General features: G+C 58.0%; 1 protein-coding gene across 16 annotated transcripts in view; it reads left to right on the top strand.

Moving 5' to 3' along the window:
* CCDC187 (coiled-coil domain containing 187) overlaps positions 1-27581 on the top strand; it is a 53157-nt gene that overhangs the window by 9462 nt on the left and 16114 nt on the right. For 7 of the 16 annotated variants that reach the window (XM_054520920.2, XM_054520924.2, XM_054520918.2 and 4 more), the window contains 12 exons: positions 2074-2208; positions 2729-3888; positions 4321-4415; positions 7940-8565; positions 9047-9140; positions 12928-13040; positions 17673-17749; positions 18100-18207; positions 19377-19501; positions 19635-19726; positions 26179-26255; positions 26787-26920. In XM_054520920.2, coding sequence (XP_054376895.2) covers positions 2074-2208; positions 2729-3888; positions 4321-4415; positions 7940-8565; positions 9047-9140; positions 12928-13040; positions 17673-17749; positions 18100-18207; positions 19377-19501; positions 19635-19726; positions 26179-26255; positions 26787-26920 — 2836 coding nt within the window. The remainder of the gene's footprint in view (positions 1-2073; positions 2209-2728; positions 3889-4320; positions 4416-7939; positions 8566-9046; positions 9141-12927; positions 13041-17672; positions 17750-18099; positions 18208-19376; positions 19502-19634; positions 19727-26178; positions 26256-26786; positions 26921-27581) is intronic. The other 9 variants (XM_054520919.2, XM_054520917.2, XM_054520922.2 and 6 more) reach the window with 5 other exon arrangements.

Here is a 27581-nt window from a genome sequence, read left to right as displayed (position 1 = left end):
CCTTCCTCTACCTCGGGGTCCTGTTCTAAACAGGGTGTGGCCTTAAGGGGTTCTGCCCTAAAGTGGGTGTGGGGCATGGCCTGGGTCCTGTCCTGGAGAGGCCATGGCTGTGGGAAGTCTGTCCTTGGGGACGTGGCTTTGGGAGGGCATGGCCTGGTGAGTGTGACCGTGTAGCCCATTCACCTTCCTGGAGAGGTAGCTTCAGGCCTGTGGCTGATGGCCAGGGGTCAGGGCAGTGTGAGGAGGGTGCCGTGTCTGGGGGGTGCTAGGGAAGTCCCTGACTCAGTCCACGAGCCTGCCCCTGGGTGCTCAGCTCTCTGGATGGTCCCTGCCCAAGGCACTCTCATTTGGCAGAAAGTCCCCCTTCATGGGGGCCAGGGTGAGCCCTGGCTGAGACACCACAGTGGCCTTGACCCCAGGCCACGGGGTGGAACCGCCCTGGGCTGGGCCTAAGGAAGGGGTGTAGGGGCCAGGGACCCATGGCATGTGTGGTGTTGGCCCTGCAGAGCCAGGTGGAATCAGCAGTGTGTGTGAGTGAATGTGAGACAGCACATAAGGGCGTGTGTATATGAGCATGTGAGTGTGTGAGAGCACATGTGAAGGTGTGTGTATTTGAGCGTGTGAGTGAATGTGTGTGTGAGAGCACATGAGGGAGTGTGTATATGAGCGTGTGAGACTGTGAGAGCACGTGAGGGCACGTGTATATGAGCGTGTGAGTGAATGTGTGTGAGAGCATGTGAGGGTGTGTGTGTATATGAGTGTGTGAGAGTGTGTGAGAGCACGTGAGGGCGTGTGTATATGAGTGTGAGTGTGTGTGCGAGAGCATGTGGGGGCGTATGTATATGAGCATATGAGTGTGAGTGTGTGGGAGAACACGTGAGGGAGTGTGTACGTGAGCATGTGAGTGTGTGTGGTTGTGTGTGAGCATGTAAGAGAGCATATGAGACTGTATGAATGTGTGTGAGAACATGAGTGTGTGGTAGTGTGTGTGAGTGTGAGAGCATGTATGTCTGTGTGAAAGTGTGTGAGAGGATGAGACCATGTGTGAGCACGTGTCAGTGTGAAGTGTGTGTGCATGTGTGAATGCATGAGTGAGCATGTGAGCATGTGAATGTGTGAGTATGTGTGACAGCACGTGCGAAGGCATGCGTGTGACAGTCTGTGAGCATGTGAGCGTGCAAGTGCCTGTCAGCATTGGAGTGCATGTGTGTGAGCCTGTGAGCACGTGAGGGAGTTGTGAGCATGTGTGTGGGAGCGTGTGTGTGGGCAAGTGTGTGACAGTGTGTGAGCATGTGAGTGTTTGTGAGTGAGCATGTGACCCCAGGGCTGGCCCTGCTTCTGGCCTTTGCCAGGGCCCTCACAGCTGGGCCCACGGGGCTGGCGGGGCTGGTGTTGGCATCGGTGGCCGTGAGCTGGGCTGTGAAGTGCCACCTGGATGAGCGCCACTCACTGTGTGATGCCGTTTGCACACGAAGGCTCGTTTGTACTCGGGACGTGGGGCCGTCTGCTGCCGCGATGCCCGGGACTCCCTGTCCTGCCAGCCGGGGAGCCTTCAGCTCTGCCCACCCATGTGACTGCTGGCTCTGCTGGCTTAAAAGCAGGTTAATCTCCTGTGGCTCTGCACACGTGGCCAGCGGTGACAGGACCTCCCGTGCTGCATGGAGCCCGATGTGCAGCGCAGAGCGGAGGACGCGGCTGCTGGCTCGCGGTTGTCACTCCAGCTGCTGCTGCTGCTCGGTGTTTCTTTCGCATGGGCTGTGTGCCCGGCCTGTGCTGAGAGCTTCACCGGCAGAGCTGTGGGGCAGGTCCTGTTGTCCACACTTTCCTGAAGAGGACTCTGAGGGTCAGGGAAGCCACCTGCCCATGGCCGCCCTGAGACTCGGCCTTGCCCTGTGCAGGCTGAGGGTCCCGCTCTGCCCAACACGGGCCTGGACGTGAGGGATACCTCCCGGTGCCTTCTGGGAGTGTTGAGGTGGCCTCCTGGAGCTGTGCAGAGCCACCAACCTCCCCGTCCGGGCCAGTGCCCAGAGGGCCATGGGGCGCCTGGCTGTGTGTATGTTTTCTCTGTTTAAGATTCGGAGCTGGTTGGTGTTTACGCCTGGAGAAAGGGACAAGCTCTGGTGAGGTCGCTGCTTGGGCCCCCTCCCGTCCTCCACAGGCACCATAGCAAGGATCCCTCGAGAGACCTGGCTCCCACCGTGGACTTAGGTACCTGTGCCTCTGCTATGGGCTCTGTCCTGCTCTGCTGTGGCATCTGGGGGCAGGCGCAGAGGAGGAGATACCCAGGCTCCAGGCCACCTGGAAGGAGGAGGTGTTGGCGCCTCTCACAGCAGCCTGCAAACATCCTCCAAACCTGCCACCCATTCAACTGGGGACTTCAGGCAATAAGTGTTTTCAAAGCCTAAGAAAAGGGTTTCTGTCCCTGGGAGGCTCCATCGCCAGTTCCCGGGGCAGGCAGGCTGCCAAGGCTCTCTCCTGGCAGGAAAGCAGGATGGGAGCCGGCAGGGGCTCCCCAGACACAGGCACCCTCCACCTGTGCTTGGCTACTGTGTGCAGAGCAGCGGCTCATCACACAGGCATGGTGCCCACCCTCAGAGGGCTTCTGCCCAGCAGGGACCTGAGGGCCTCCTTGCCGCCCCCACGCTCCTTGCCTCCAGCCCGGATGGAGGAGCTGGCTTTGCTCTCCCCTCCGCTCCCCTCCTCACCCCTGACCTTCCTGTCTTTGCAGGAGACAGCAAGAAAGTCATAGCTGCCGAGTGCTCACCGGTTTGTGCCCAGTTGCCCGATGCCACCTCTGCCCACAGTGACCAGCAGGTGTCTGGGAACACACCCAACCTGGCTTCCTTTGACCAGCCGGCGACCATCCAGACGGCCATGGCCATCCTACAAGACCTGCGCCAGCAAATCCAGGCTGGGCTGGAGCTGGCCCAGGCCCGCAAGGGAGGGCAAGAGCTCGGGCCGTCAAAGCGGAGGCTGCAGGACGTGGCAGGGAGGGGCCCCTGCAGGGACCCCAGTGCCCAGGGCTCCTTCTCTAAGAGTCCCTGGGCCGTGACGGAGAGGAAGCACTCCTCTTTAGAGAGGGCTAGGAGTTTCCACACCTGGGAGCCCTGGAGCTCCTCCACTGCACGGGAGTCCTGTCCGCAGACGGCCTGGGGGGCCCAAGGACAGGACCGCTCCTTCCAGAGGCCAGAGAGCCCCCATGAGAGGTTGGGCCACTTCTCCCAGCGGCCCTGGAGCGCATTGGCTGGGCAGGCCTGCAATCCACAGAGGGCCTCGGGGGCCCAAAGACAGGGCTCCTCCTCTCAGAGGCCTGGGAGCCCCCCTGAAAAGCGGAGCCCCCTCCCCCAGCAGCCCCGGAGTGCTGCAGCCACACAGCCCTGTCCACGGAGGGCCTGGACTGCCTGTGAAGACTCGGAGGCCCCTGGCCCCAGACTGTGGAACCCTCTGGAAAGGCCCAGTCCTCCAGCCCAGCGGCCCTGGAGCAGCTCCGGTGTGCAGAGGGCCGGCCCCCAGGGCAAGGGCAGAGGCATCGGCCCCCCTGCCTCGGCTGCCAAGCATGCCCTGCCAAGGCCCACCGGGAGCTTCCCTCAGAACCCACTTGGGAAGGTGAAAGACGCGCTGCGGCCCTGCCCCAAGTCCCGGGGGCTCCTGGGACCCTCGCACAGCTCCGAGTCCTTGCGGGAGTTCATGCGCCAGAAGGCGCAGGCCCGGCGGCGGCAGGCCCTGGAGGAGAAGGCCTCGGCCCTGCGCACACGGGAGCTGAGGAGCCGGAGGCTGCAGGAGGTCTACCGGCAGCAGAGGGAGGCCGTCCTCGGCAGGGCGGTCCCCGTGGTCTCCCGGACCACCCCTGGCATCGTGACCTTTGTCCCCAGTTCTGCACAGTCCGGGGTACGTGCCGGGGGTGGGTTGGGGGGACTCAGCTCAGCCATGGGCCCAAGGCTTAGGCGCTCAGGTGCTGCCTCCAGCCCCCTGGTGTCCTCCAAGGAGTGGGCGAGCAAGGGCTGCAGCTGGGGGCTGGGGACTTTGTGGTGTCGCTGCCACTGCCTGTAGAAAGCCAGCACTTCTGAGGATGCCTCCCTGGGGGAGGCCTTGGTGAGGTGCAGGGTCAGACCCAGGCGCCTTTTTCCCTGGGTGCAACGGGGCTCCGGAGGGACCCCCTTGCCTCTCACAGCCCCTGAATTGGGACCCCGATTCCTGCAAGGCTCTGGGGAAGCAGCCTGAGACCCCCAAGGGAGGTCAGGGCCTAGCTCTGAGGCTGACAGAATGCGGCGTGTGGTCTTCCCGAGCGGGGGGCTCTGATGGCATTGCCCTCTACTTTAGGGCCTGGAAGCCTCCGGAAGCCTGGAGTCCCCAGTGCTGGAGTGGAGCAAAGTGACCTCTGGCATGGTGCTGGGGGGCCAGGAAGCCCCAGGCAGGTGGGTGTGAAGGTGCGGGTGCTGCACGTGCCAGGTGGGGCCTTGGGTGGGGGGGGCCAAGAACAGTTCTGGATGCGTTCTTGGGTCCTCGTGACATTGCCTCATGACTGAGAGGCTCCTCAGGTGGGGCAGGCTCTGCCCTGCCCGCCACAGTGCCACCTGGCTGTTTGGAGGAGGCGGTCACCACTGTGCTTGTTCTCATGGAGCCAAGAGTCGCATCAAACTGAAATCCACCACGTTAAAGTGCACGTTCTGTGGCATTGAGCACCTTCACCGTGTGCTGTGCAACCATCACTTCTACTGAGTTCCGGAACATTCCATCTCCCCATGAGCCCCCACCCTCAGGAGGCAGCCCCTCTTGCAGCCCTTGTGGGGGGGCCATGGGGGTCTCCTTTCTGCCTCGACAGATTTGCCTATTCTTTTTTTTTTTTTTTGAGATGGAGTTTTGCTCTATTGCCCAGGCTAGAGTGCAATGGCACAATCTTGGCTCACTGCAACCTCCATCTCCCAGGTTCAAGTGATTCTCCTGCCTCAGCCTCCTGAGTAGCTGGCATTACAGGCACCTGCCACAACACCCGGCTAATTTTTTGTATTTTTAGTAGAGACGGGGTTTCACCACATTGGCCAGGCTAGTCTCGAACTCCCAACCTCAGGTGATCCACCTGCTTTGGCCTCCCAAAGTGCTGGGATTACAGGAGTGAGCCACTGCACCCCGCCCGGATTTGCCTATTCTTGACATTTTATCTAAATGGGATCACCAGGTACGGGTCTGGCTTCTCTCACTGAGGATAACGTTTTCCAGGCTCATCCATGTTGCAGCTTGAGTCAGAACTTCATTGAGTCTGTGGCTGAATAATGCCCGGCTGTGGGCAGGTGACCTTTTCTTCACAACCTCGTGGCCGATGGGTGCCCGGGCTCCACCTGCCGCTGCCGTGAACGGGTGCTGGCGCCTGCTTTGGCCCTTGAGCCGTTTCTCTTGGGTGCACGCCTGGGAGCGAATTGCATGGGCACGTGCACCTCTGTGTGCAGCTTTCTTGGGAACTTGCACCCTGTTATCCACAGCAGCCGCCCTGGTTCCCATCCCCCGGCCGGCGCAAGGGTCCCCATCTCCCCACTTCTTCGCAGCGCTTACTTTTCGGTTCTTTTCTGTGTTTCTGTTTTGCTTTGACTACCGTGTATTTTAATTTCTGGAGGCCCCTTCCCCAGGGGCATCGTGAATCACACTTGGGGTCTGAAGACCTCCCCCCACTTTGCTTGGGGGAGTTGCGCCTGGGTCTCACTACAGTTTCCAGCCTGGCTCTCGCCCAGGAAGGGCTGTGGAAGGCCCCAGCTTCAGGCCAGTGGCAAACACTCTCTGGCCTGGCCTCACGCTAGGCACCTGTGAGGAGCTCACGGCCAGGCCTCCTGCATGCCCTGGGTTCCAGTGGGCAGGGGGAGCTGTCTCAGAGGACAGGGAGGGGCTCCCACCCACCACAGCAACCCACCCTGGACTCCCTCAGGGCTGCCCCTGGCGTATCTTTGGCAGCTGGTGTTGGGGGCTTCAGGCTGGCCCCTGGGAGCTCAGCTCCCACCCCTCTCTGCAGGACCCGACCCCTCCCTCTGGCTCCTTTTAGCTCCATTTTGTCTTGAAGGCGCTCGTTTTGGGATTCCTTCCCAGGAGTCTGGGTCACAGGGCAGCCCAGGGGCTGCATCTGTCAATGTCCAGCAAGACAAGGACACAGGCCCCGAGTATGCCGCTGGGTGAGCCGTCCCATGCTGGCCCCACCGGGCCACCCCCTCCCCGAGGGCAGCCCCTCCCCCACTGGCCACCATCGGGCTCCGTTTGCTCGACAGCCTCCCGAGTAGCTGGCACTCGTCGTCTCAGGCAGCTGCAGGGCCTCATCTCACTTCATCATGTCCTTGTCCTTTTTTTTCCCCACCTAAAAAATTGTAGCCAGGCATGGTGGCTCCCACCTGTAATCCCAGCACTTTGGGAGGCTGAGGTGGGAGGATTGCTTGAGGCCAGGAGTTTGAGACCGGCCTGGACAACATAGTGAGACCCTATCTCTATTTTCTCCAGAACTCTTCATCTTCCCAAACTGAGACTCTGTCCCCATAAAACACTAACTCTCCATCTCCTCCCCAGCCCTTGGCAGCCACCGTTCTACTTCCTGTCTCTATGCATTTGCCTGTCCCAGGCCCTCATGTGAGCAGGAACACACCGTGTTTGTCCTTTTTGTTACGGAAACACCAGGGGTTTGGTCTCAGTCTTGCTGCTTGCCACACAGAAGGCCAATCGCGGAGACAATGAGTATTGTCAGGGAAGAGGCTTTAATTGGGTGCCGCAGCCGAGGAGATGGGGGCTCGGTCTCAAATCCAACTCCCTGACTGACTAAAGTTGGGGTCTTGCGTATCAGGGAAAGAATGCAGCTCTGTGCAGGAAACGGGAACTAGGGAAGGGTAAGGAAGCAAGCGTGATGAACGAGGAGTCTGGCGTCTCATTGTCCAGATGCGGTGATCTGGTGCGTTTCAGCTTCTTGATTCTATGTGGGAGGCCTGATGGTAGGTTTCCTGAGAAAGGAACTTAGGTAAGACAAATGAAACTTTCTCACGTGTTAAGACGGGCCAGGCTCATTTCTAAGTTTATTCAAAAGAAACCATGAAAACGTGAGTTCCAGGGGACCATTGGGCCAGTTTCATTTTGTGGCTTATTCTACCAAGGGTGATGTTGTAGCCTGCGTCGGAACGTCCTTCCTTTTGAGGGCTGAATACTATTCTGCCATGTCGGTGGACCTCATTTTGCTTCTCCGTTCGTCCCTCGATGGACACTGGGTGGTTTCCACCTTTTGGCTGTTGTGAATAAGGCTGCTGTGAACATGGGTGACGTCTTTGAGACTCTGACTTCAGCTCTTCTGGGTGTGTGGCCAGAGGCAGACTTGCCAGACCCGTGGTTGTTCTATGTTTGACCAAACTGCCTCTCGCTGTGGCAGCACTGTTTTACACCCCACCGGCAGTGCCCGGGATCCAATTCCTCTGTCCTCTCACTCACGCCTGGCCCTGTTCTTTGCGGCAGCTGTGTGGTCTGTTGTGTGGTTACCGTCACCGCTTCCCTGGTCCCTGCGGACAGACACTGGGTCGGTCACAGACGCTGCTGTGATGTTCAGTCCCTGAGGACAGACAGTAGGTCGGTCACAGACGCTGCTGTGATGCTCAGTCCCTGCGGACAGACAGTGGGTCGGTCACAGACGCTGCTGTGATGCTCAGTCCCTGAGGACAGACAGTAGGTCGGTCAGAGACGCTGCTGTGATGCTCAGTCCCTGCGGACAGACACTGGGTCGGTCACAGACGCTGCTGTGATGCTCAGTCCCTGAGGACAGACAGTGGGTCGGTCACAGATGCTGCTGTGATGCTCAGTCCCTGAGGACAGACAGTAGGTCGGTCACAGACGCTGCTGTGATGCTCACACCTGCAAAACACACGTGCTTTCCATGCCCTGCTGGGGCGACCAAGCCTGAGCTGATCTGTCCGTGTTTCTCTTCCTGCAGCTTCTGCCTGTGTTTGAACAGAGCCTGGAACCATGCTGAGACCCTAGAGTTCCCAGGGAAAGGGGGCCCCCAAGATGGCCGGGATGCCCCCGTGCTGCTGTCAGCCTCACCCTCTCTGGGATCCCTGGAGCTCCAGGACCTGACCACCCGTTACCTACCCCGGGGGCTGTGCATCTACCTGGACCCGAAGGAGGCTGAGCACCTGGGAACTTCCAGCTCCCTGCACCTCCAGCATAAGCAGGCACGGCTGCAGGCACTAGAGACCACAGCCAAAGTCCTCAAGCAGCGGGTCGATAGCCTCACCGCCAAGCTGCAGGGTGCTGAGGCGCCAGACACCGTCAGGGACCCAGCTGTGGGCCTGCTGCGCTCGCACCCCCACAGCCTACCTGCTGCCCCCACGCTCGCCGCCCCCACGCTCGCCGCCCCCACGCTCGCTGCCCAAGCCTGCCCTGGAGCCTTGGGGCCCAACGGGGACAGAGGGGCACCTGGGGAATGGGTGAGCGTGCAGCCCCAGCCCCTTCTCCCCCCAACCTACTTCCTGGATGGCGAGACACTGCCATGGGGCCCCAGCTGGGAGCAACAGCAGAGTGTGAGCCCGAGGGCCCGCCGCGAGAGCAAGCCCCGAGGTAGGCCGGCACCCGGGCCACGGTGACCACTGGGTGGCCAGGGGGTCCTGTGGGCTGGGAGGAAGGGGGACCCCATTTTCTCCCTGAGCCTTGGTTTCCTTCCTGGAAAGGGGGCTAGGAGGACAACAGTCCAGGGGGTCTGAGCAGCATAGTATACGTGGGCTTTCCCGCGTGGCGTGCGGTGTGTGTGGGCTCTTCCTTGTGGGACGTGTGAGCTCTCCTGTGTGGCACGTGGCACCCGCAGCAGCTGTTGCTCCTGTCTTGTTCTCTGGCCAGAGGAAGGGTGAGGCTGCTCCCGTGGCTCCTTCCCCGCTGCCTCCCTGCCGTTCCTCCAGCAGAGGGGCCTGAGGGCCCGGGAGGCTCCCACACCCCCACCCCTGTCAGGTGTGGCTCAGGCGCCTCTCCTGCTGTGGTGGCTTGGGTCCCCCGTCCCATGCTCCCAGCTGACCAGGGAGTGAAGCCAGGTGCCCCCTTCCCCAAGGTTTCCCAGAGGAGGAACACGTGGACGTGAAACTGGACAAAAGGCTGCAGAGAGGCGTGGCCCCCTTCCAGGCCCTCAGCCCCTCTGTGAGGAGGTAAGACCACCTGCCCGCCCGCCCGCCCGCCCACACTCAGGGGCTGCCTCTCACTTCACCCCCATGTGTCCCTGTCATGCTGGTCCAGAGGCTGTGGCCAGGGACCCGGAGCAGGTGGTGCTGGCCAGGGCGGGGAAGCCCCACGTCAGACACTCCCCCCACAAATGCCCCCTGAACTGGCTGCAGGCCTCGGGAAGGCCACTGGTGTAGCTCCCTCTCGCCTGCTGCTCCAGACTGAGTGCAGGGACAGTGACTCGGGCGGTCCTTGCCATCCGGGCCCGGTGACCCCACCTGAGCTCTCAGGGCCGCCCGTCCGTGGAGCCTCACACACCTTCTGGCTCCCATCCCCAGCACGGGCTGCAGCCTCCTCTGGGGCCATGTCACACAGGTACATCTGAAGCCCCTTCCCGGGGACACTGTGCCTGCCCCGCGCCCCCAGGCCCCTCTCAGCCCCAACTCCCTCCTCTCAGGGGAGCATCTGCCCTACCCCAGCGCCTGCAGCCCCAGTGAGCCCCAGGCTGAAGCAGAGCCCAGCAGGCTCGGTCCATGGGGCTTTGCAGGTGGAAACTGAGTTAGATGCTCGTGACAGAGGTTGCAGTGCACGAGGCGGTGGCTCCATCCCGAGCACCTAAGCCTCAGCAGCAGCTGTGGCCTTGAGTCCCTCCTGGGGATTTGTGAACACGTTTGGATCTCCTCTCCTGAAAAACCCCCCTCCACACCTGCCCCCCACCAAAAATCTTCCTCTGAGCCCACCACCTGCCCAGCCGGCCTCTCGCTCTTGCTGGGATGGGCCGGGATCCCTGTCCAGGGCCTCCTGGCCAGCAGTGCCTTCCTGGTCCCCACACCTCCCTGCACACTGCATACTGCCAGGCGTTCTTGGGCCACTCCCGGCCACTCTCACCCCTCTGTCCTTGACGGAAGCACCCTGGGTGAGGGACCCTGGCCTGACCTGAGCAACTGCTTCCCAGGCAGCCCCGGAACCCAGGCTCAAAAACTCGGCACCACGGGCGGGGCAGGCAGGAGGCCAGGCTGGCGGCCGTCTCTCGGGAAAGCCTCTGTGCATCCTCAACGCGTGGCCAGGTCCACTAGGGACACCTAGACATTGGCTCCCCGGATGCCAGGGCCTGGGTCATGCCACCCACCTCCACCAAGCTGTCCTCTGCTGGGTGGCCGAGGGCATGAGGGCAGACGCCACATGTAGCCCTAGGGTGGCAGTGGGCACCGCCGCAGAGGGGCTGTTGCTCAGAGTCCACGTGTTGGGGAAGGGGGTGCCCCTCCCCAAGCCCAACCTTCCCTCCTTTCCCCGCCCCTCCCCTCCCCTCCTGCTGGGACATTTCCTGGCCCAAGGTCTCCCCTGCCTATCCTTCCTAGGAAACCCCACCAGCTTCCTCTCCTGAAGCCCCCCCTTGCCCTCAGGGGATGGCGGGCTTGGTGCCTGTGCCAGGGCCTTTGGGTTGTGCCCCATCTCACTCCCAACCCCACCCGCTGCCCAGGCCCAGTCCAGCCCATGGAACTGAGCCATTGTGACCAGCAGAGGGCAGCATCGGGCCAGACCTCGCCTCTGTCACTGGCAATGCCCGGGACAACTTCTGCCCAGCCCTTGAGAAGGGGTGGGAAGGCGAAGGCGGTGAGAATTTTTGAAAAGGTTAATTTCAGTGCCCCAGGCTCCCGGGGGACCAGCTAGATCTGCCCCCGGGGCCAGACCCAGGCTGAGGTCTCAGCGTTCCTGGCACAGCCTGGGTCCAGCCAGAGGGGCAGAGGTGCGGCCCGGGCTCCCTGTGGCAATGGCACCCAGACATTCTCATCAGGGCCGGGCACTGGGCTGTGCCCTCCACCCCCACAGCCCTGCCGAGGCGGCGGAGCGACAGCAGGAGGCAGAATCATATTCATGAACCGTGGCCCGGAGGGACCCGGGCTGGTGGAGAGCAGGGATTAGGGAGAGGCTCAGAGGCTCGCTGGGCCCTCCCAAGGCTTCCGCCCCTGCTCGGGCAGCCAGGAAAGGGGCCTGTCCTGTCCATTGCCACTCACCACTTGAGGGGCTGGAACTTCAGGGCAGGCGCACACAGCCTCTGCTGGTTCCACCTGCTGCCATCTGGTGCGTTTCCCACGCTGAGCCTCTCGGGTGCCCCAGATCCCGGCTGGCTCTCAGACTGGTTTCTTTTTTGTTTGGTTTTGTTTTTATTTTTGAGATGGAGTCTTGCTCTGTCGCCCAGGCTGGAGTGCAATGGCTTGATCTCAGCTCGCTGCAACCTCCGCCTCCCAAGTTCAAGCGATTCTCCCACCTCAGCCTCCCCAGCAGCTGGGATTACAGGCACCCGCAACCATGCCCAGCTAATTTTTGTATTTTTAGTAGAGACGGGGTTTCACCATATTGGCCAGGCTGCTCTCGAACTCCTGACCTTGTGATCTGCCCACCTCAGCCTCCCAAAGTGCTGGGATTACAGGCATGAGCCACTGTGCCCGGCCTCAGACTGATTTCTGAGTTGGGGTGAGTCTGTCCCCTCTGTCCCATGGGAGCCCGGCACTCAGTGGTGGAGGCACTAGGGCTTCTAGCCACCCAGCCCGGGTTCCAGAACACTTCTCCAGGCCTGTGCTCCCAGGTGCCATGCAGCCTCTCACGGCCTGGACACACGTCCAGCTCCCCTGCAGCACCGGGAATGCGGGCGGGGGTTGGGAGGTGGGTCACCACCATCACCAGACCCTGCACAGCCCCTGCCCACAGCAGGTGTGAGACAAACACCTGTGGGCCCTGCGGGCTGCTGAGGGAGGGCGTGTCTACTCCCTGCCTGACAACCCCTGGGCCACAGGTGTGGGCAGCATCTTCAGCCACTCCAGTGGGTTCTGGGTCACTGTGTACCAGGAAGCACAGATGGGGGCCCTGATGACAAATGCAAAGTGAGGTGAGCCGTGATCACAGATGCAGGCTCAGCACACGCCCTGGATTCAGGCTCAGCACATGCCCCACCCACATGCCCCGGATGCAGCACAGGCTCCACCCACAAACCCGTCTCTCTGTGCACCCCAAAGACCCCTCATCCCAGTAGCGCTGCCTCCCCGTGCCTGGCAGCTCTCCCTCACCACTTGGCCACCTCTGGGAGAAAGGCCAGCGGCCACACCTGGCTCCTGGCTGTCAGCCTTGCGTGCTGGCCAGCCTGAGTGGGGGCAGGTGTGTGGGTCCAGCTGTACTTGCCTCCATGGTCACAGCCCGGGTGCTCCCCAGATAGGTTGCCCAGCAGTCTCCAGTGCCAGGCTTGAGCAGTGGGGTGAGGGTCACAGCTGATGCGTGACCCCGTTCTGCTCTGGGCCTGGTGGGCAGTGCCCTTAGTAGATGGCAGAGATGGTCCCGATGACCACGCCGGCTGGGGAGACTCTGATCTTGGCCCTGGGGACCAACGGTGGCCACGGAAGCTGACCGTGCACACCCCTGTTCCCCCTGGGGTCTGAGTGCAGAGCTCTGAGCAGCCAGGCTTGGCGCCAATGCTTCCCAGATGTGGGCTGGTGGCCTTACCTCAGCCCACGCCACCACACCGGGACACATGCTCAGGCCCCACCCGCTCACCCCTGCCTCCCGCTCACCCCTGCCTCCCAGCTCCCAGGCCTCAGGCCCTTCCCCTGCCAGGCTTTTGGCCCTTGGGTCCCACCCTGGGCACACTGTTGGGGGTCTGAGAGCTGCTCCAGGCCACAAGAGCCCAGGTTCCTGCTCAATGAGGGGCTGTCCCCCGGATCTCCCTGCCTCCTGTCTCCTCCACGGGCCTGGCCCTGCCACACGTCTGCCTGTGTCTTCTAGCTCACATGCGGGCCCAGCCACGCTGCACCCTATCTGGGGCTCCCTGCGACTGGAGGAGACGCCGTCGGTTGGAGGGGCAGACTCTGTGGCGCCCTGCACCCCCCGGAGCTGCGGTAAGGGCGACCCTGCGGACAGGCCCTGGGCTGGCTGGTCGGGTGGCCAGGGCATCTGCCGAGAACCCCTTCCACTGCCTAGCACTCAAGCTTGGCCCTACGGGGTAGAGAAATCCTTCTCCACGTGGAGAGCATCCACGCCTCGTTATTAAAGGTTTTGGAGGCTTTCGGGACCCTCTGCGTGCTCTGTGCTCACCACACCTGCGGTGATGGGCGCTTGGTGGATGAGACCCACGTGCTTATTTCACGACAGCCATGCCCTGTGCCGCTGTGCCCAGCCCACCTCCTAGGGCGCTTCCTTACAGTCCCATCAGCCCAGATTCGACTTTTTCTTCTGCTACTGAGGGTTTTCATCCTGGGTTTCCAACGAGCAGTGCCCACTGCCTGGTGCCCAAGGGACCCAGCAGCTGCTGAAGCCCTGGGCTTGAGGGCCTCGTGCTGGCGTGGGCTGCGCTGTGGGACCCTCCTGGCTGGGGGGCTTGGCAGGGCAGCTGGAGGGGCTGGTGCAGCCATGGGAACTGAGTGTGGGCTCAGAAGTGGGGGGCCCCCATTTGCTGCTTCATCGTTGTCTGTTGATTTTCTTCAGAAGAACAGGTTTTGAGCATTGGAGTAAAACACATTCATGTCTGGCTGGGGGAGAGATGGTGGGAGGGTGCATTCTGAGTGAATGGGGGCCCCATCCAACCCCTAACCCTGGATCACCACCCCAGAGCAGCCCCAGATACAACCTGCATCCTCCTTGGCTGGCAGCGGGGAGGCCTGAGGAAGGCCTGGGGGAGTGGGTGGAGCCCCAGGCGTTCCTGCTCTAGGGCCAGTGCCAGGGGAGGAGGAGGGTTCCAGTCCTGGGCTGTGGATGCCCATGGGCTGGGTTCAAAGCCTTGGGCTGCAGCCCTCCTGGAGGCTGCTTCCCTGCTGCAGGGGTGGGGGGCGGGCTCATCAAGTCCTCCCCAACTGACAGCGTCCTCCCAGGGCCCTGGAGCCACACCTTGCAGCTTCAGGGAAGCTGTTCTCTGTGGACCAGCAGAGAGGGTCCTGTGTGTGTGTGCACGTGCACGTGTGTGTGCATGCTTGCTTGTGTGTATGAAGGGGAGGGCCTGTTGGGCTCACACCTGGAGCCCTCTGAGGGAGGAAGGGTCTGCGTCTTCCCCACCCTGGCCCCTCCCCTGGGAGACTCTCCCAGTCTCCAGGGTGTGGGAGCCTCTGCAGCCCTGGTATGCACCTGCCCCTTCCTTCCACACACACCCTCTGAGCATCACTGCCTGCCTGGCACTGAGAGAGCAGGCCCCGGCCCTTACAGTGCCTGTGTTTCAGGGAAAGCGGGCAGTAAGAAGATGAGCAGGTGAGGATACACAGTGTGTGGGATCTGAGGCATGAGTGCCAAGGGGAGAATTCAACAGGAAGAGGCAGAAAGCGCATATGCCAGGGGGTGGGGTGGGGGGGCAGTTCAGAGCCAGGAAGGCCCCCGTGGGCCTCTGGCCTTGGTTGTTTATGCTGTCGTAACAGAATCCCAGAGATTGGATGATTTATAATGACCAGAAATGTATTGGCTCACAGTTCTGGAGTCTGGGAAGTCCAAGAACAAGATGCCAGTGTCTGGCGAGGGCCTTCTTGCTGCATCAACACAGAGAGAAAGGCAGGAGGGCAAGAGGGGGAGAGGGTGAGAAGGAGAGAGGATGAGAGGGGGTGGGACTCTTCCTTTTATAATGAACCTGCACCCACAATGATGGCACTCATCCATTCACGAGGGTGGAACCCTCATGGCTGAATCACCTCGTGGCTGAATTGCCGCCTCATGGCTGAATTGCCTTGTATTTCAACATGAGGAGGGACAAACGTTCAAACCATAGCACCACCTTTCCTCTCCCCAGAAAGTGCAGCCCAGGGAGGTGCAGCAAGCTTCCCAGGGTGCCCAGGGATGGGCTGGGATGGGGCTCTGTTCTCCCACTGCTGGATTTGCTGACCGCCCTTCCTGAAGGCTGGATGGGCAGGGGCTGGCTGCTGTGAGTCACAGACAGTTCCAATTGCTGCAGGACAGCCACCTCTTGGCCAGGATCTCCCCAGGAGGTGAGGTCAGAGTCAGGCTCTGCCTCATCCTTGGAAGGGGCAGCCTGAAGGGGCAGTTTTTACCCCTATACCTCATTCACCATCGTATGAGTGGAAGGTGCAGTAGCCCCAGGGGGACAGGCAACAGGAGTCTATTGGGTCTAGCTTTTATGACTGGAGGCAGCACTGTCTGAGAGAATCTTCTAGACATAAACACTTCCACCAGAGCTGTCCAATGGAACCTTCTAGACTTAAACACCCAGACCAGAGCTGTCCGGTGGAATCTTCTAGACTTAAACACCTAGACCAGAGCTGTCCAATGGTACCTTCTAGACTGAAACATGTAGACTAGCTCTGTCCAGTGGAACCTTCTAGACTTAAACAGACCAGAGCGGTCCAATGGAACCTTCTAGATTTAAACACCTAGACCAGAACTGTCCAATGGAAGCTTCTAGACTTAAATATATAGACTAGCTCTGTCCAGTGGAACTTTCTAGACTTAAACATGTACACCACACTGTCCACTAGAACCTTCTGCAATGACAGAAATGTTCCAGATTCTGAGTTGTACAATATGGTAGCCACCAGCCACATGTGGCTGTCAAGCCATGAAATGTGGCCAGTGTGACTGAAGAGTGGCATTTTATGTTTTATTTTCTGTTAATTTAAGTTTAAATGTAAACGGTGGGTGTGGCTGCCAGCCGCCATGTTGGACAGCAGGGCCCTGGCTCTCAAACTCCACAGCCCCCACCGAGGGCAGGGGTCCCGTCAGCCTCATTCTGGTTTGAGGCTGTGACTCCCCGGGACCCAAGCCACATGACTGAGAACGTAGCTAGTTAACATCATCACCACCAGCAGTGACCCCAGCTGCCATGTGCCAAGATCTGTCAAACTGTCCCATTGCATCCTCACAGCTACCAGGAACTTTGGGGTGGCACGTGGGGCTAGACTTTTGGGGCTCCTCACCCATTGCTAGAGGAGTCAGGGCACTCACTGGGATGACTCCTGCAGTCTCTGTCCAGCCAGGGCTGTGCCCAGCTCAGGTACAGCTCGCTTCCTCCTGGGTCACAGCTCAGAGCTCAGGAACAAACAGCTCATGTCCCCCCATGTCCCCTGATCTGTTGGGTGCTGACATGGCCGGTGATGACCAGGACTCCCCCTCCTCAGGCCACAGCTGGGAGATCTGTGGGGGCCGCAGGACTGTGGGGCTCCCAGGAGCCGGAGGGGCGTTTGGTGGGGCTGGGGCCCCTTCTCTGGCTTCAGCCTCTCTCAGGGCCATGAAACAAAAGCAAAGGATGGTTTCTTCCCTTTGCAAAAAAGGAATTTCAGCTCAGAACAGACGCCTGAACCCAAACCAAGAAGTGTAAGAGTGTCTTCACTTCCCATCATCACCAGTTAGATGGGGGCCACGGGGGTGACCCCGAATGCTCAGTGCACGCCAGGTGGCCAGGCGCCCCTGCTGCTCACCCTGTCTCGGTGCTTTGGGGCATCCTCTGCTGCTGTGGAAACGCCCAGGAACCGGCTTAGCTGTGGTTCATGGCTGAGCTGCTCCGTTCCGGGAAGGGGAGCAGTCCACTGGAGGAGCTGCTGGTTCTGGGACAGTCGGAGTGGGGATCCTGGTCTTGGCTCCGTCCATACACCAGCCAACAGTGACCAAGGCGCTCATCCACAAGCCATCACGAGGGCCCCACCATCTGCAGACCCCATTGCATGCAGCACCTCCTGGTGGCAGCCTCTGTGGGGCCAGGAGCTCCAACAGCGTTCAGAGTCAGAGCTGGGACTTGGGGCCACCAAGGAGAAAGGGAAGCCCCCTCCGCTGCTACTGGGGACTTCACTATCCAAGGAAGAGGCTGAGGTTTTCATACCCATGCTCTAGACCAATCCCAGAAATTCTAAGGAGAGCCCTGGACTTGTGCCATGTGCTTACGTCAGCACCCACTTACCCTATGAGCACCCATCCACCCCCTCAGCACCTGCCCGCCCCCTCAGCACCCACCCACCCCGTTCACACCCACCCCGTCATCACCCACCCACCCTGTCCACACCATCAGCAGCAGCTTCTGCCTGCTGAGTGCACAGCCAGCCTGTACCAAACTATCTCCTTGGACCCTCACACAAGGGAAGGAGGAACCTCTGTGTCCCCACTGGGTTCTGACTAACAAGTGATTTGTTCAAGGTCACATGGCAAATGCATGACAGACCCGGTCTGTCTGGAGGCAAAGCCCATGTCCTGGGCCTCCGCCCTCCCCACAGACTCCTGCCATCCATCCTGGAGTTGATCCTGGCCGGGGTCAGGCAGAGCCAGCCTTAGCGGGGATGAGGAGATGCAGCGGGTCTCCGTGTCCTTCTGTGGGGCTGCAGCCCTCCCAGCCCTTCCTCGACGTGCAGGGCAGGGGCTCTTGTTGATGGAGTTGATGCCAGCTGGGCTCAGGACTCAGGCCACCTGCACTCCTGGCGTCTGTGCCTCAGTTTCCCTGCTGGTGGAGAGGCTGTATTAACCCATCGTGCCATGGTGCACCAAGGCAGCGGCGAGGGGAGGCCAGGAGAGCGGCCTGGACCACTCAGCTGCCCCCCTCCATGGTTCCACAGGTCAGCAGGAGGACCCATGTGTGAGACGCCTTCCCAACACCCAGCAGAAGACCTCCAGCTTTCTGGATTCTCTGAAGGTTTGCCCAAGGCCGATGACAGCTGGGTCCCCTTTCTGCTAGGTGGTGAGCTGGGAGCAGCCTCTGTCTCCCAGAGGCCAAGCAGAAGTGGCACTAATGTGCAGGCTACAGAATTTAGAAACACGGTGGCCGGGTGAAGAGGGAGGGGAGCACGCAGGTGGGAGGAACAGACAGAGGGCACCTGGCCTTCCCGGGCTGATGGGGAAGCCCCTGGCAGGGAGAGAAAGTCGGTGGGCTGGAGGGAGGGGCCCTGCCCAGACATAGGATCCCTTGGAGTGACCCCCGAGGAAGGGGCCCACCCTCCCTGGCTGTGGGCAGCAGGAACCGTGAGCGGTGGGCTCTCCCTGCAGCTGGACCAGCAGAAGCGGGCGTTGGCCCTCCTTCGGCAGCAGGCGGAGCTGGAGGCCTGGGAGACGCAGCAGACCCTGGATGGGCTGCTCTTCAGGAGGCGGCTGGAGGTAGCGGCTGCTTGCCATAGGGGGAGCCCCTGTCTCTGCAGGAAGTTGGGTGGGAAGGTCAGTCACACTGGGCAGGAGTGCGGAGACTTCCATAGGAACAGTGGGCGCCCCTCGCCAAGAGGAGGCAAGCCAGAGGCTAGAGCTCCCTTTAAAGCAAAGTCTCTGTGCAGAAACAGGAGGTTTCAGCTACTTGTGTCCTGGGGACGCCGGCACTGGGGAGTGCCCCAGCGGGAATCAGAGCTGGGTCACAGATGGCCATTGGAGCCTCCCACCTGTCCGCTTCCCAGGCTTGGTAGGCCCCTGAGCCCTGGGCTCTCCATGGGAGCATGCGACCCAAAATGCATGTGGTGCTTACAACCCCGGCAGGTCTCTTGCCAGACGGGAAGGAGTTTAGTGTCTCCTGAGCCACCTCTGCCGGGCCATCCCGCGCCAACAGCGTCCCCTCCGATAGGCAGCTCCCACTGCCCGGGGTGGCTCAGCACCTGCCCCATGAGGGGACAATGTCACCCAGGCCTAGGAGTGGTGACCCTGGCAGGGGATTGATTGGGCGGCTGACGGCTGTGACCTGGCTGGAGGGGATAAACCTTCTGGAAGGTGGACCTTTCTTCCGTGTTTGGTTCAGGGGTCGATGGTGGGAAGTACATCCATGGTACATGTTGGGGGGCATCTCCAGGAGAGTGATGGAAGTGTGTGCGTGCGCGTGTGCACCTGTGTGTGCATATGGGAGTACACATACAGGCAGCCTCAGACCGACAGCAACACAGACATCCTGCCCCGCGTCCCTGCCTGTTCCCTCCCTGTTCCCTCCCTGCTCCCCGCATCACAGGCTTTGCTCCCCTCCTGTGCCTGCCCTCCCAGCACCCCTAGCCGGGACTGGAGCTGGGGTTTCCTTCCCACCTGTCTCCGTGCAGCTGGCCCCCCAGCTCCCACACCCTCCAGCCCTGGCTGGGCACTGGCCACCCCTGCTTCCTTGCAGTGGCCTCTCTGGGAGGCAGAAGGGGGCTGTCAGCCCCATTTGCAAGATGGACAGAGAGGCCCCTGAGGTTGGAGACTTGCCCAGCTTCAGGCTTCTCCCTGGGACTGGGCTTGGCCTGACCGCCCCGACCCAATGCCCACAGTTGTGGAGCCGCCTCCTGCGTTCTCTGCAACACACCTCCCACTCCTCACAGCAGCTGATAGAGAGACACTCGACCCAGGCCAGGCCAGAGGAGGCGTTGAAGCTGGAGCAGCCTCCGATTTGCAAGGACCGAGAGCCGACCACAGCCTCTCAGAGCACAGGGACGGCCACACCCAGGTGAGGTCGGGGGCTGGGGCTGGCCACCCCCTCCCAATGTGGAAATGCAGGTTGCGGAGTCTCTGGGCACAGGCAGTGGGGTGGGCACTGTGGGCACTGGTGCCGAGTCTCCCTGGCATGTCCTCATCTGTAGGTCACACCCGCCTCTGGACACAGATGCTGCCACGTCCTCCCAGGGTCCCGAGGACAGACCAGAGAGTGTGGTGGCCAAGCCAGCCTCTGCAGGTGACAGTGTCTTCAAAACCCCACCCAGGCCTGGAGGCAGGCAAAGCCCTCGGCCAGTGTGAACCCAAGAGGGGGGAACCGAGGCAGGTGCACAACAGGGAGGCCCAGAGGGCTACAGTGGCTGCCTAAGGCCATGCAGAGCGGAGCTGGGATCTGCAGCCAGGTCTGTCTGACTCTAGCACTCCCGTGACTGACCCTCGGGCAGCCCTAGCCCCTGGTATTCCTTGAGCCCGGGGAACTGGGTTAGACAGCTGGCGGACGCCATCTCCACCCACCCAGCCTGGGGGAGCTGAGTTGGGATCTCAGCAGGAAAGCTTCCCTAGAGCTGGGGGACCAGCCTGACACGAAGGGAGGTCCGCAGCCCAGGGAGGGTGAGCGCGGCAGCTCGGCCAGGTGAGCACAGGCTGCTGTCAGCCTTGCTCTGGGACAGAGGGTCTCAGCTCCTCTGAGCTGGCGTGACCCCAAGGCTGGCCTCCAGGTGGCTGCCATCTCCTGGAAGCCTGGGTACAACCTGTCTCAGCATCTTCGGGAACAGGAACCCTTCCCTGGTTCCAGGCCCGTTGATACGCCCACATCCACTCCTTTGAGTGGCTTTCCCTGGTGGGACAGCTCTCTGCACAGCCTCCCCAGCGTGGGCTGTGCAGAAACCTGGTCCAGACTCCCCTCCCGTGTGATGTGTGTCAGCAAACAAGGAAGGGTCTGCGTGCAGGTTGTAGAGATGGTGAGGCGAGACCACCACAAGGTGATTTTAGCCCTCAGTGTGATCATGGCAGATGCGGTGACTTCCCAGCTGGCCACAGTCGCCCCATCTCCAGGCTTGGCACCTGGTGTGCATTCCTAGTTTAACTTCATTGTGTTCACAAAACACATTTATGTGAACCTCATAATGTCCAGACTTGGGTTTTAGCCTGGAAGACAGTCTACGTCAGTGGGTGCTCCTTGAAAACAATGTCTATTCTGTTGTTGCTGGGGGCAGTGTCCTGTAGTATCACTTAGATCAAGTTGGTGGATCATGCTCTTCAAATATACTGCATCTTGGATTTTCTGCCTAACATTCCTATCGATGAATAAGAGACGGGTATTGAAATATCACATTGCAATTTGCCGAGTTCTCCTTGCAGTTCTATCCGGTTTTGCTTCATGTATTCTGAAGCTCTGACATCAGGCCCATAAACACTCAGGATTATTATGTGCTCTTGATGAACTGACCCCTCTATCATTATGCGATAATCCTCTTATCCGCAGCAGTATCCTTCACTTCAAAGGCTATTTTGTCTGATATTAATACAGCCACTCTGGCTCTCCTTCAACGGGTGTTTCATGGTATCTCCACTGCCATCCTTTTACTTTCCGTTTATTTGCATCTTTGTATTTGAAGTGTGTTTCTTACAGGCAGCATAGAGTTGGATCTTGCTTTAAAAAATCAATCTGGCAATCTCTGCCTTTTAATTGAGGTGCTTACACTATTCACATTGAACGTGACGACAGATGTGGTTAGGTTTGAGTCTCACCTGGTTATTTTTCTTTTGTTCTATCTGTCCTTTATTTTCTTCTTCCACTTAGTTTCTGCATCCCTTTGGATTAAGCAATGTTTTTTGTGATTCCATTTTATCTCCATTGTTGGCTCACTCTATTATTTTAGTGGCTGCTTTAGGATTTATAATAGTATATACAGTCAACCACTTCAGTTCTTCTTTCCTGGCCTTTAGGTTATTATTGTCACGAATTTTATTTTAAATGTTTTGTTTGTTTTTTGAGATGGGGGTCTCACTGTGTCACCCATGCTGGAGTACAGCGGTGAAATCTTGGCTCACTGCAACCTCTGCCTTCTGGGCTCAAGCAATCCTCCTTCCTCAGCCTCCCAAGTTGCTGGGACCACAGGCATGCACCACCACCCCAAGCTAATTTTTTTTTTTTTTTTTTTGAGGCGGAGTTTGCTCTTGTTGCCCAGGCTGGAGTGCAATGGTGCGATCTCGGCTCATTGCAACCTCCACCTCGCAGGTTCAAGCGATTCTCCTGCCTCAGCCTCCTGAGTAGCTGGGATTACAGGTGTGCACCACCATGCTCAACTAATTTTTGTATTTTTAGTAGAGACGCGGTTTCACCATGTTGGCTAGGCTGATCTCGAACTCCTGACCTCAGGTGATCCACCTGCCTCGATCTCCCAAAGTGCTGGGATTACAGGCGTGAGCCACCACACCCAGCCATTTTTGTATTTTTTGAAGAGATGGGGTTTTGCCATGTTTCCCAGGCTTATTTTAAATGTTTTATAAACTCTGTGATACATTGTTATCATTTTGTTTAAACAGCCAATTATCTTGTTAAAAGTTTTAAATAATATATGTGTTTATATTTACATCTGCACATAGTCGTCATTTCACCATTTCTGGTGCTCTCCATTGCTTCGGGTAGATGTAGATCTCTAACCCGCATCCTTTTCCTTCTGCTGGAAGGACTTCCCTTAGTATTTCTGGTGGTGCGTGTCTGCTGGTGTCTTTAGCTTTTGGATGTCTAAGGACACCTTCATCTCATCTCTGTTTTTGACTCTTTCCTGGACGTAGAATTCTAGGTGCGGTTTTTCCCTTTCAGTACTTTGAAGACATTGTTCCATTGTCTTCTTGCTTGCATTGTTTGTGACAAGAAATTGATTGCCATTCTTCCTGGTTCATCGGTACATCACCGTGTCTTTGTTTCTCTGGCTGCTTTTGACTTTCTCGGCCAGGCGCGGTGGCTCACGCCTGGAATCCCAGCACTTTGGGAGGCTGAGGCAGGCGGATCACGAGGTCAGGAGATCAAGACCATCCTGGCTAACATGGTGAAACCCCGTCTCTACTAAAAATACAAAAAATTAGCCGGATGCGGTGGCGGGCGCCTGTAGTCCCAGCTACTCGGGAGGCTGAGGCAGGAGAATGGCGTGAACCCAGGAGGCGGAGCTTGCAGTGAGCCGAGATCGCGCCACTGCGATAAAGAGAAAAAAAAAAAGACTTTCTCTTTGTTACTGGTTTTGAGCAATTTTATTATGATGTCCTGTGTTATTGTTATTCTTCATTTTTTTATTTTTGTTTTTTGAGACAGAGTCTTGCTCTGTCACCCAAGCTGGAGTGCAATGGCGCAATCTCGGCTCACTGCAACCTCTGTCTCTCAGGTTCAAGCGGTTCTTGTGCCTCAGCCTCCCAAGTATCTGGGATTACAGGCACCCGCCACCACACCTGGCTAATTTTTGTATTTTTGTAGAGACAGGATTTCACCATGTTGGCCAGGCTGGTCTTGAACTCCTGACCTGAGGTGATTTGCCCGCCTCAGCCTCCCAAAGTGCTGAGATTATAGGCAGAAGCCACTGCGCCCAGCCCATATTTCTTGTCTTTGGGGTTTGTTGAGATTCTTCGACCTGTGGATTTTTCATTTGCTTTATATTTGGAAATAGTTCAGCCACTATTTGTTCAAATATCTTTTTGCTCTCTTTCTCTCACCTCTCCTTCAGGGACTCCAATTATGTGGGCAGAAGATTACCCAGGTGCCGAGGCAAGAGACTGAAGGCACAAACTGTTTCAGTATAATAAAGAAAATGGCTAGAATAAGAATAGTTATAATACAAATTAGATATAGAGATGATCATGGACAATTATCAATTATCAGTATAAACATTATTAATCATTAGCTTTTAATATTACTCTGTTGCATTACAAATATAACCTAGGGATAACCGGCGGGTATAGCATCAGGTGCTGAAGGGACATTGTGAGAAGTGACCTAGAAGGCAAGAGGTGAGCCCTCTATCATGCCTGCATAAGGGCTGCTTGAGGGCGCCTTGGTCAAGCGGTAACGCCAGTGCCTGGGAAGGCACCCGTTACTTAGCAGACCGTGAAAGGGAGTCTCCTTTCCTTGCAGGAGTCAGGGAATGCTCTGCTCAACCAGCTTCTTGTGGAAGGCTGGATATTACCCAGGCCGGCCCGCAGTCATCCAGAGGCCTAAACCCCTCCCTGTGGTGCTTCAATAGTCACACTCCTCGTCCACTTTCGTGCTCCTCCCGTACTCCTGGTTCCTCTTTGGAGTTCGTAGTAGATAGCAGTAGAAGAAATAGTGAAAGTCTTAAAGTCTTTGATCTTTCTTACAGTGCATAGAAGAAAACGCTGACATATGCTGCCTTCCCTCTCTGCTTCGGCTACCTAAAAGAGAAGGGCCCCTGTCCCATGATCACGTGACTTGCCTGACCTTATCAATCACTTGGACGACTCAGCCTCCTTACCCTGACCCCTTGTCTTGTATACAATAAATATGAGCGTGCCCAGCCATTGGGGGCCACTACCTGTCTCTGCTTCTTGATGGTAGTGGTCCCCCGGGCCCAGCTGTTTTCTCTTTATCTCTTTGCCTTGTTTCTTTATTTCTTACGATCTTTCATCTCCGCATATGGGGAGAACACACGCTAAGCCCGGTAGGGCTGGACCTTACACAATTACACATGTATTAGGCCACTTGAAGTTGTGAGCTTACTAAAGCTCTTTGTATTCTTTTATTCTTTTTTCCTCTCTGTTTCCTTTTGGATAGTTTCTATTGCTATATCTTCCAGTTCGTTCATCTCTCCTTCTGCAGTGTCTAGTCTGCCCTTCATCCCATCCAGTGTGTTTTTCATCTCAAGTGTTTTAATTTTCATCAGTTTACACATTCCATTTGGATCTTGTCGTTTTATATCATCTGCGGCTCTACGTAACATCTTAAACATATGGGATACAGTTATGAAACTTACAATGTCCTTCTCTGCCAATCCTCACACCCACGTCAAGCCTGGGATAGTGTTAATAAATTATCCTGCTCATTATGGGTTGTGTTTTCTGGTTTTTTTGCATATCTTCTGGGCGCTGTGAATTTTACCTTGCTGAGTGCTAGATATTTTTGTATTCTTGTAAACATTCCTTTTTTTTTTTTTTTTTTCCTTTTGAGACAGTCTCACTCTGTTGCCAGGCTGGAGTGCAGTGGTGCAATCTCAGCTCACTGCAACCTCCACCACCCAGGTTCAAGCAATTCCCCTGCCTCAGCCTCCCGAGTAGCTGGGACTACAGGGGCCCGCCACCACGCCCAGCTAATTTTTTGTATTTTAGTAGAGACGGGGCTTCACCATGTTGGCCAGGATGGTCTCCATCTCCTGACCTCGTGATCCACCCACCTTGGCCTCCCAAAGTGCTGGGATTACAGGCATGAGCCGCCCTATAAACATTCTTAAGCTTTCTTTGGGACTGCAGTTATTTGGAAGTAATTTGGTCCTTTCAGATTTTGCGTTAATAGTGTGTTAGGCCGATCTGGATCAGTGCTCAGCCTGGGGCTAATCATTTCCGACAGTCAAGGCAAGAATGTTCTGTGTACACTGCCTGCCCAGTGACCTGGGAGTCCTGAGGTCCTCCAACCTGACTACTGGAAACAGGTGTCATTCCCAGGCTTCCAGTCCCCCGGAACGCTTCTGTCCCAGCATCTGGTAGCTTCTTGACACGCATTCATCCATCAGTTCTCTACTGAATACTCCAGGGGGACACTTCATAGATCTCAGAGGTCCTCTCTCTGTGCGACTCTCTCCTCTCTGACACTCTGCACCCACAAACTCCAGCTGCCTTGGTCCCCCCAGACTCTCTGCTGTCTCCTCTACCCAGAGAGTCCTCCAGCTCAGCCAGCTTCCCCTCCCTCACCATAGCCTGGCAACTCTCTCAGGCAGTGAGTGGTGAGCATCGCAGGTCTCACCTCCTTTGTTTTCTGTCTCTCAGGGATCACTGTGCTATGTTGCCTCAAGTCCAGTGTCTGGAAAACTGTTATTTCATATGTGTGTGTGAAAAAAAAAAAAAAATATATATATATATATATATGTATACACACACATATCTTTATATAAACACACATATGTGTGTGTGTATTTATGTGATTTTTTTAGTTGTTGCAGATGGGATGGTAAAGCCAAAATCCAGTCCCTTTTGCTCTGTCTTTGTGGGGAGGGAAAGTCCTTAAGGATCATTTTAAGTACAGGCTCCTTTTTCCATCACTCAGGAACAGAAGCATGGCCAGCAGAAGTCGGCAGCAGGTCAGCTACTTCAGCTGGGGATCTGGGCTCTGCTGTCACCTGCCAGCTCCTTGGTGCTAGACCCAGAACAGCCCTTTTCCCTCTCTGGGCCTCAGTCTCCCCTCCTGTAGAAGCGGAGCAGCTGGGCTGTCTCCCTGAGCTCCCTCTACTTTTGGTCTGGTCTTTCCCACGATCAGTAAGGTCACACACCAGAACTTCACATCAGGAGACTGCCTGTCCCTTCCCACGTGGTCTTGTGGAGTCTGCGTGAAGCCCTGTGTGTCCAGGATGGGATGGGGGCACTAAACTGCCCTAGACCTCCTACTTTTATGAGGCCCTCCGGTAGAAATGGCCCCTGACACGGGGCACTTAGACCCCCTACATGACCCAACCATGTCGTTTCCTTCCTCAGAGGTGGTGGGCCCTGACAGAGCCCTCTCCCAGCTGCCCCTGGCCAAGCTCTTCCCTCCGGACAACCCCATCCACCAGGTACGTGGAGAGGTCCCCTGGGGGAGAGGCACAATTTCAGGGCCCAGCACGGCCCTGGTAGTGGGCCCTGGACCCAACTGCCCCTCCACTAAGAAGGGCCAAGGCAGGTCCTGGGTTGGGAGGTTCTTCCGGCCATCGCATCACCCGGTCTTCCAGCTGACAGCTACCCAAGCCCGTTCCTCCCGCCCTGGGTGACAGAGGGGGGCAGGCATTTCAACATGGTGCTTTGGGCAGGGTTAGCCCCCGCCCAGGTTGTATATTTTAGGGCAGGTGGCCTGGGCTTCCTGGATCAGGGCTGGTCGTGAGGCCGAGATGACGAAGATCCTGCCCCCCCCGCCAGCTCACAGTCGGGGAAGCGGGGGCGGCATAGAGGGATGGGCGAGGCGGGCAGTCCAAGAGGGCTTCTCGGAGGCGGTGGCCTGTGCCAGGAGCGGACTAGAAGCTAGGCGGTGACGCGGCTCACCCTAGTGGAGCCCCGCGAGGCCCGAAAGCACCGAACCCAGAGCTTTAGGAGCCTTGGGCCGCTTCAAGCTGCAGATGCTGGAGCGGAGCCTGCGGGAGGAGGAGCTGCGAGCACAGCACCAGGCCGCGCTGCTGCGCCTGCGAGAGATGGCGCTCCAGGAGAAAACGCTCGCCGAGCTGGCCTGGCTGGAGCATCGACGAGGGTGAGCGCATGCGCCTGGAGCCTGCCCCGCCCTGTCGTAGCCCCGCCCCCTCCCCGGCGTCCGGGTCCCGCCCGTGGCCCCGACGGCGTTTTGAGAAACAAAAGGTACTGGTCCAAATAGTAGTAGGTGTTTGCTGAAACTTAGATAAGGCAGTAAAGTACCCAATACGCAAATAAGAAAATACCCCCATCGTTCCAAAGGTGACCTCTGAGATCATCTTTGTGCATCCTTTTTTTTGTTTTGTTTTGGTTTTTTTGAGACCGAGTTTCGCTCTTGTTGCCCAGGCTGGAGTGTAGTGGCGCGTGGCGCGATCTAGGCTCACTGCAACCTCCGCCTCCCAGTTTCAAGAGATTCTCCTGCCTCAGCCTCCCGAGTAGCTGGGACTACAGGCGTGCGCCACTAAGCCCAGCTAATTTTGTATTTTTGGTAGAGACGGGGTTTCTCCATGTTGGTCAGGCTGGTCTCGAACTCCCTACCTCAGGTGATCCGCCCGCCTCGGCCTCTCAAAGTGCCGGGATTACAGGCGTGAGCCACTACGCCCAGTTGCGGATACTCTGTTTTGGGGAGAAACACACATGGCTATTTCAACGTTGCAAATGGGCGGCACGTGCTGTTTTGTAACTTGCGTTTTCAATTTAAATGTCAGGAAAACCTTTCTGTG

This window comes from Pongo abelii, chromosome 13, assembly GCF_028885655.2.
Source record: "Pongo abelii isolate AG06213 chromosome 13, NHGRI_mPonAbe1-v2.0_pri, whole genome shotgun sequence".
Taxonomy (NCBI): Eukaryota; Metazoa; Chordata; class Mammalia; order Primates; family Hominidae; genus Pongo; species Pongo abelii.
Note: the sequence above shows the minus strand (reverse complement) of the source record. Positions and strands in the feature narration are given on the sequence as shown.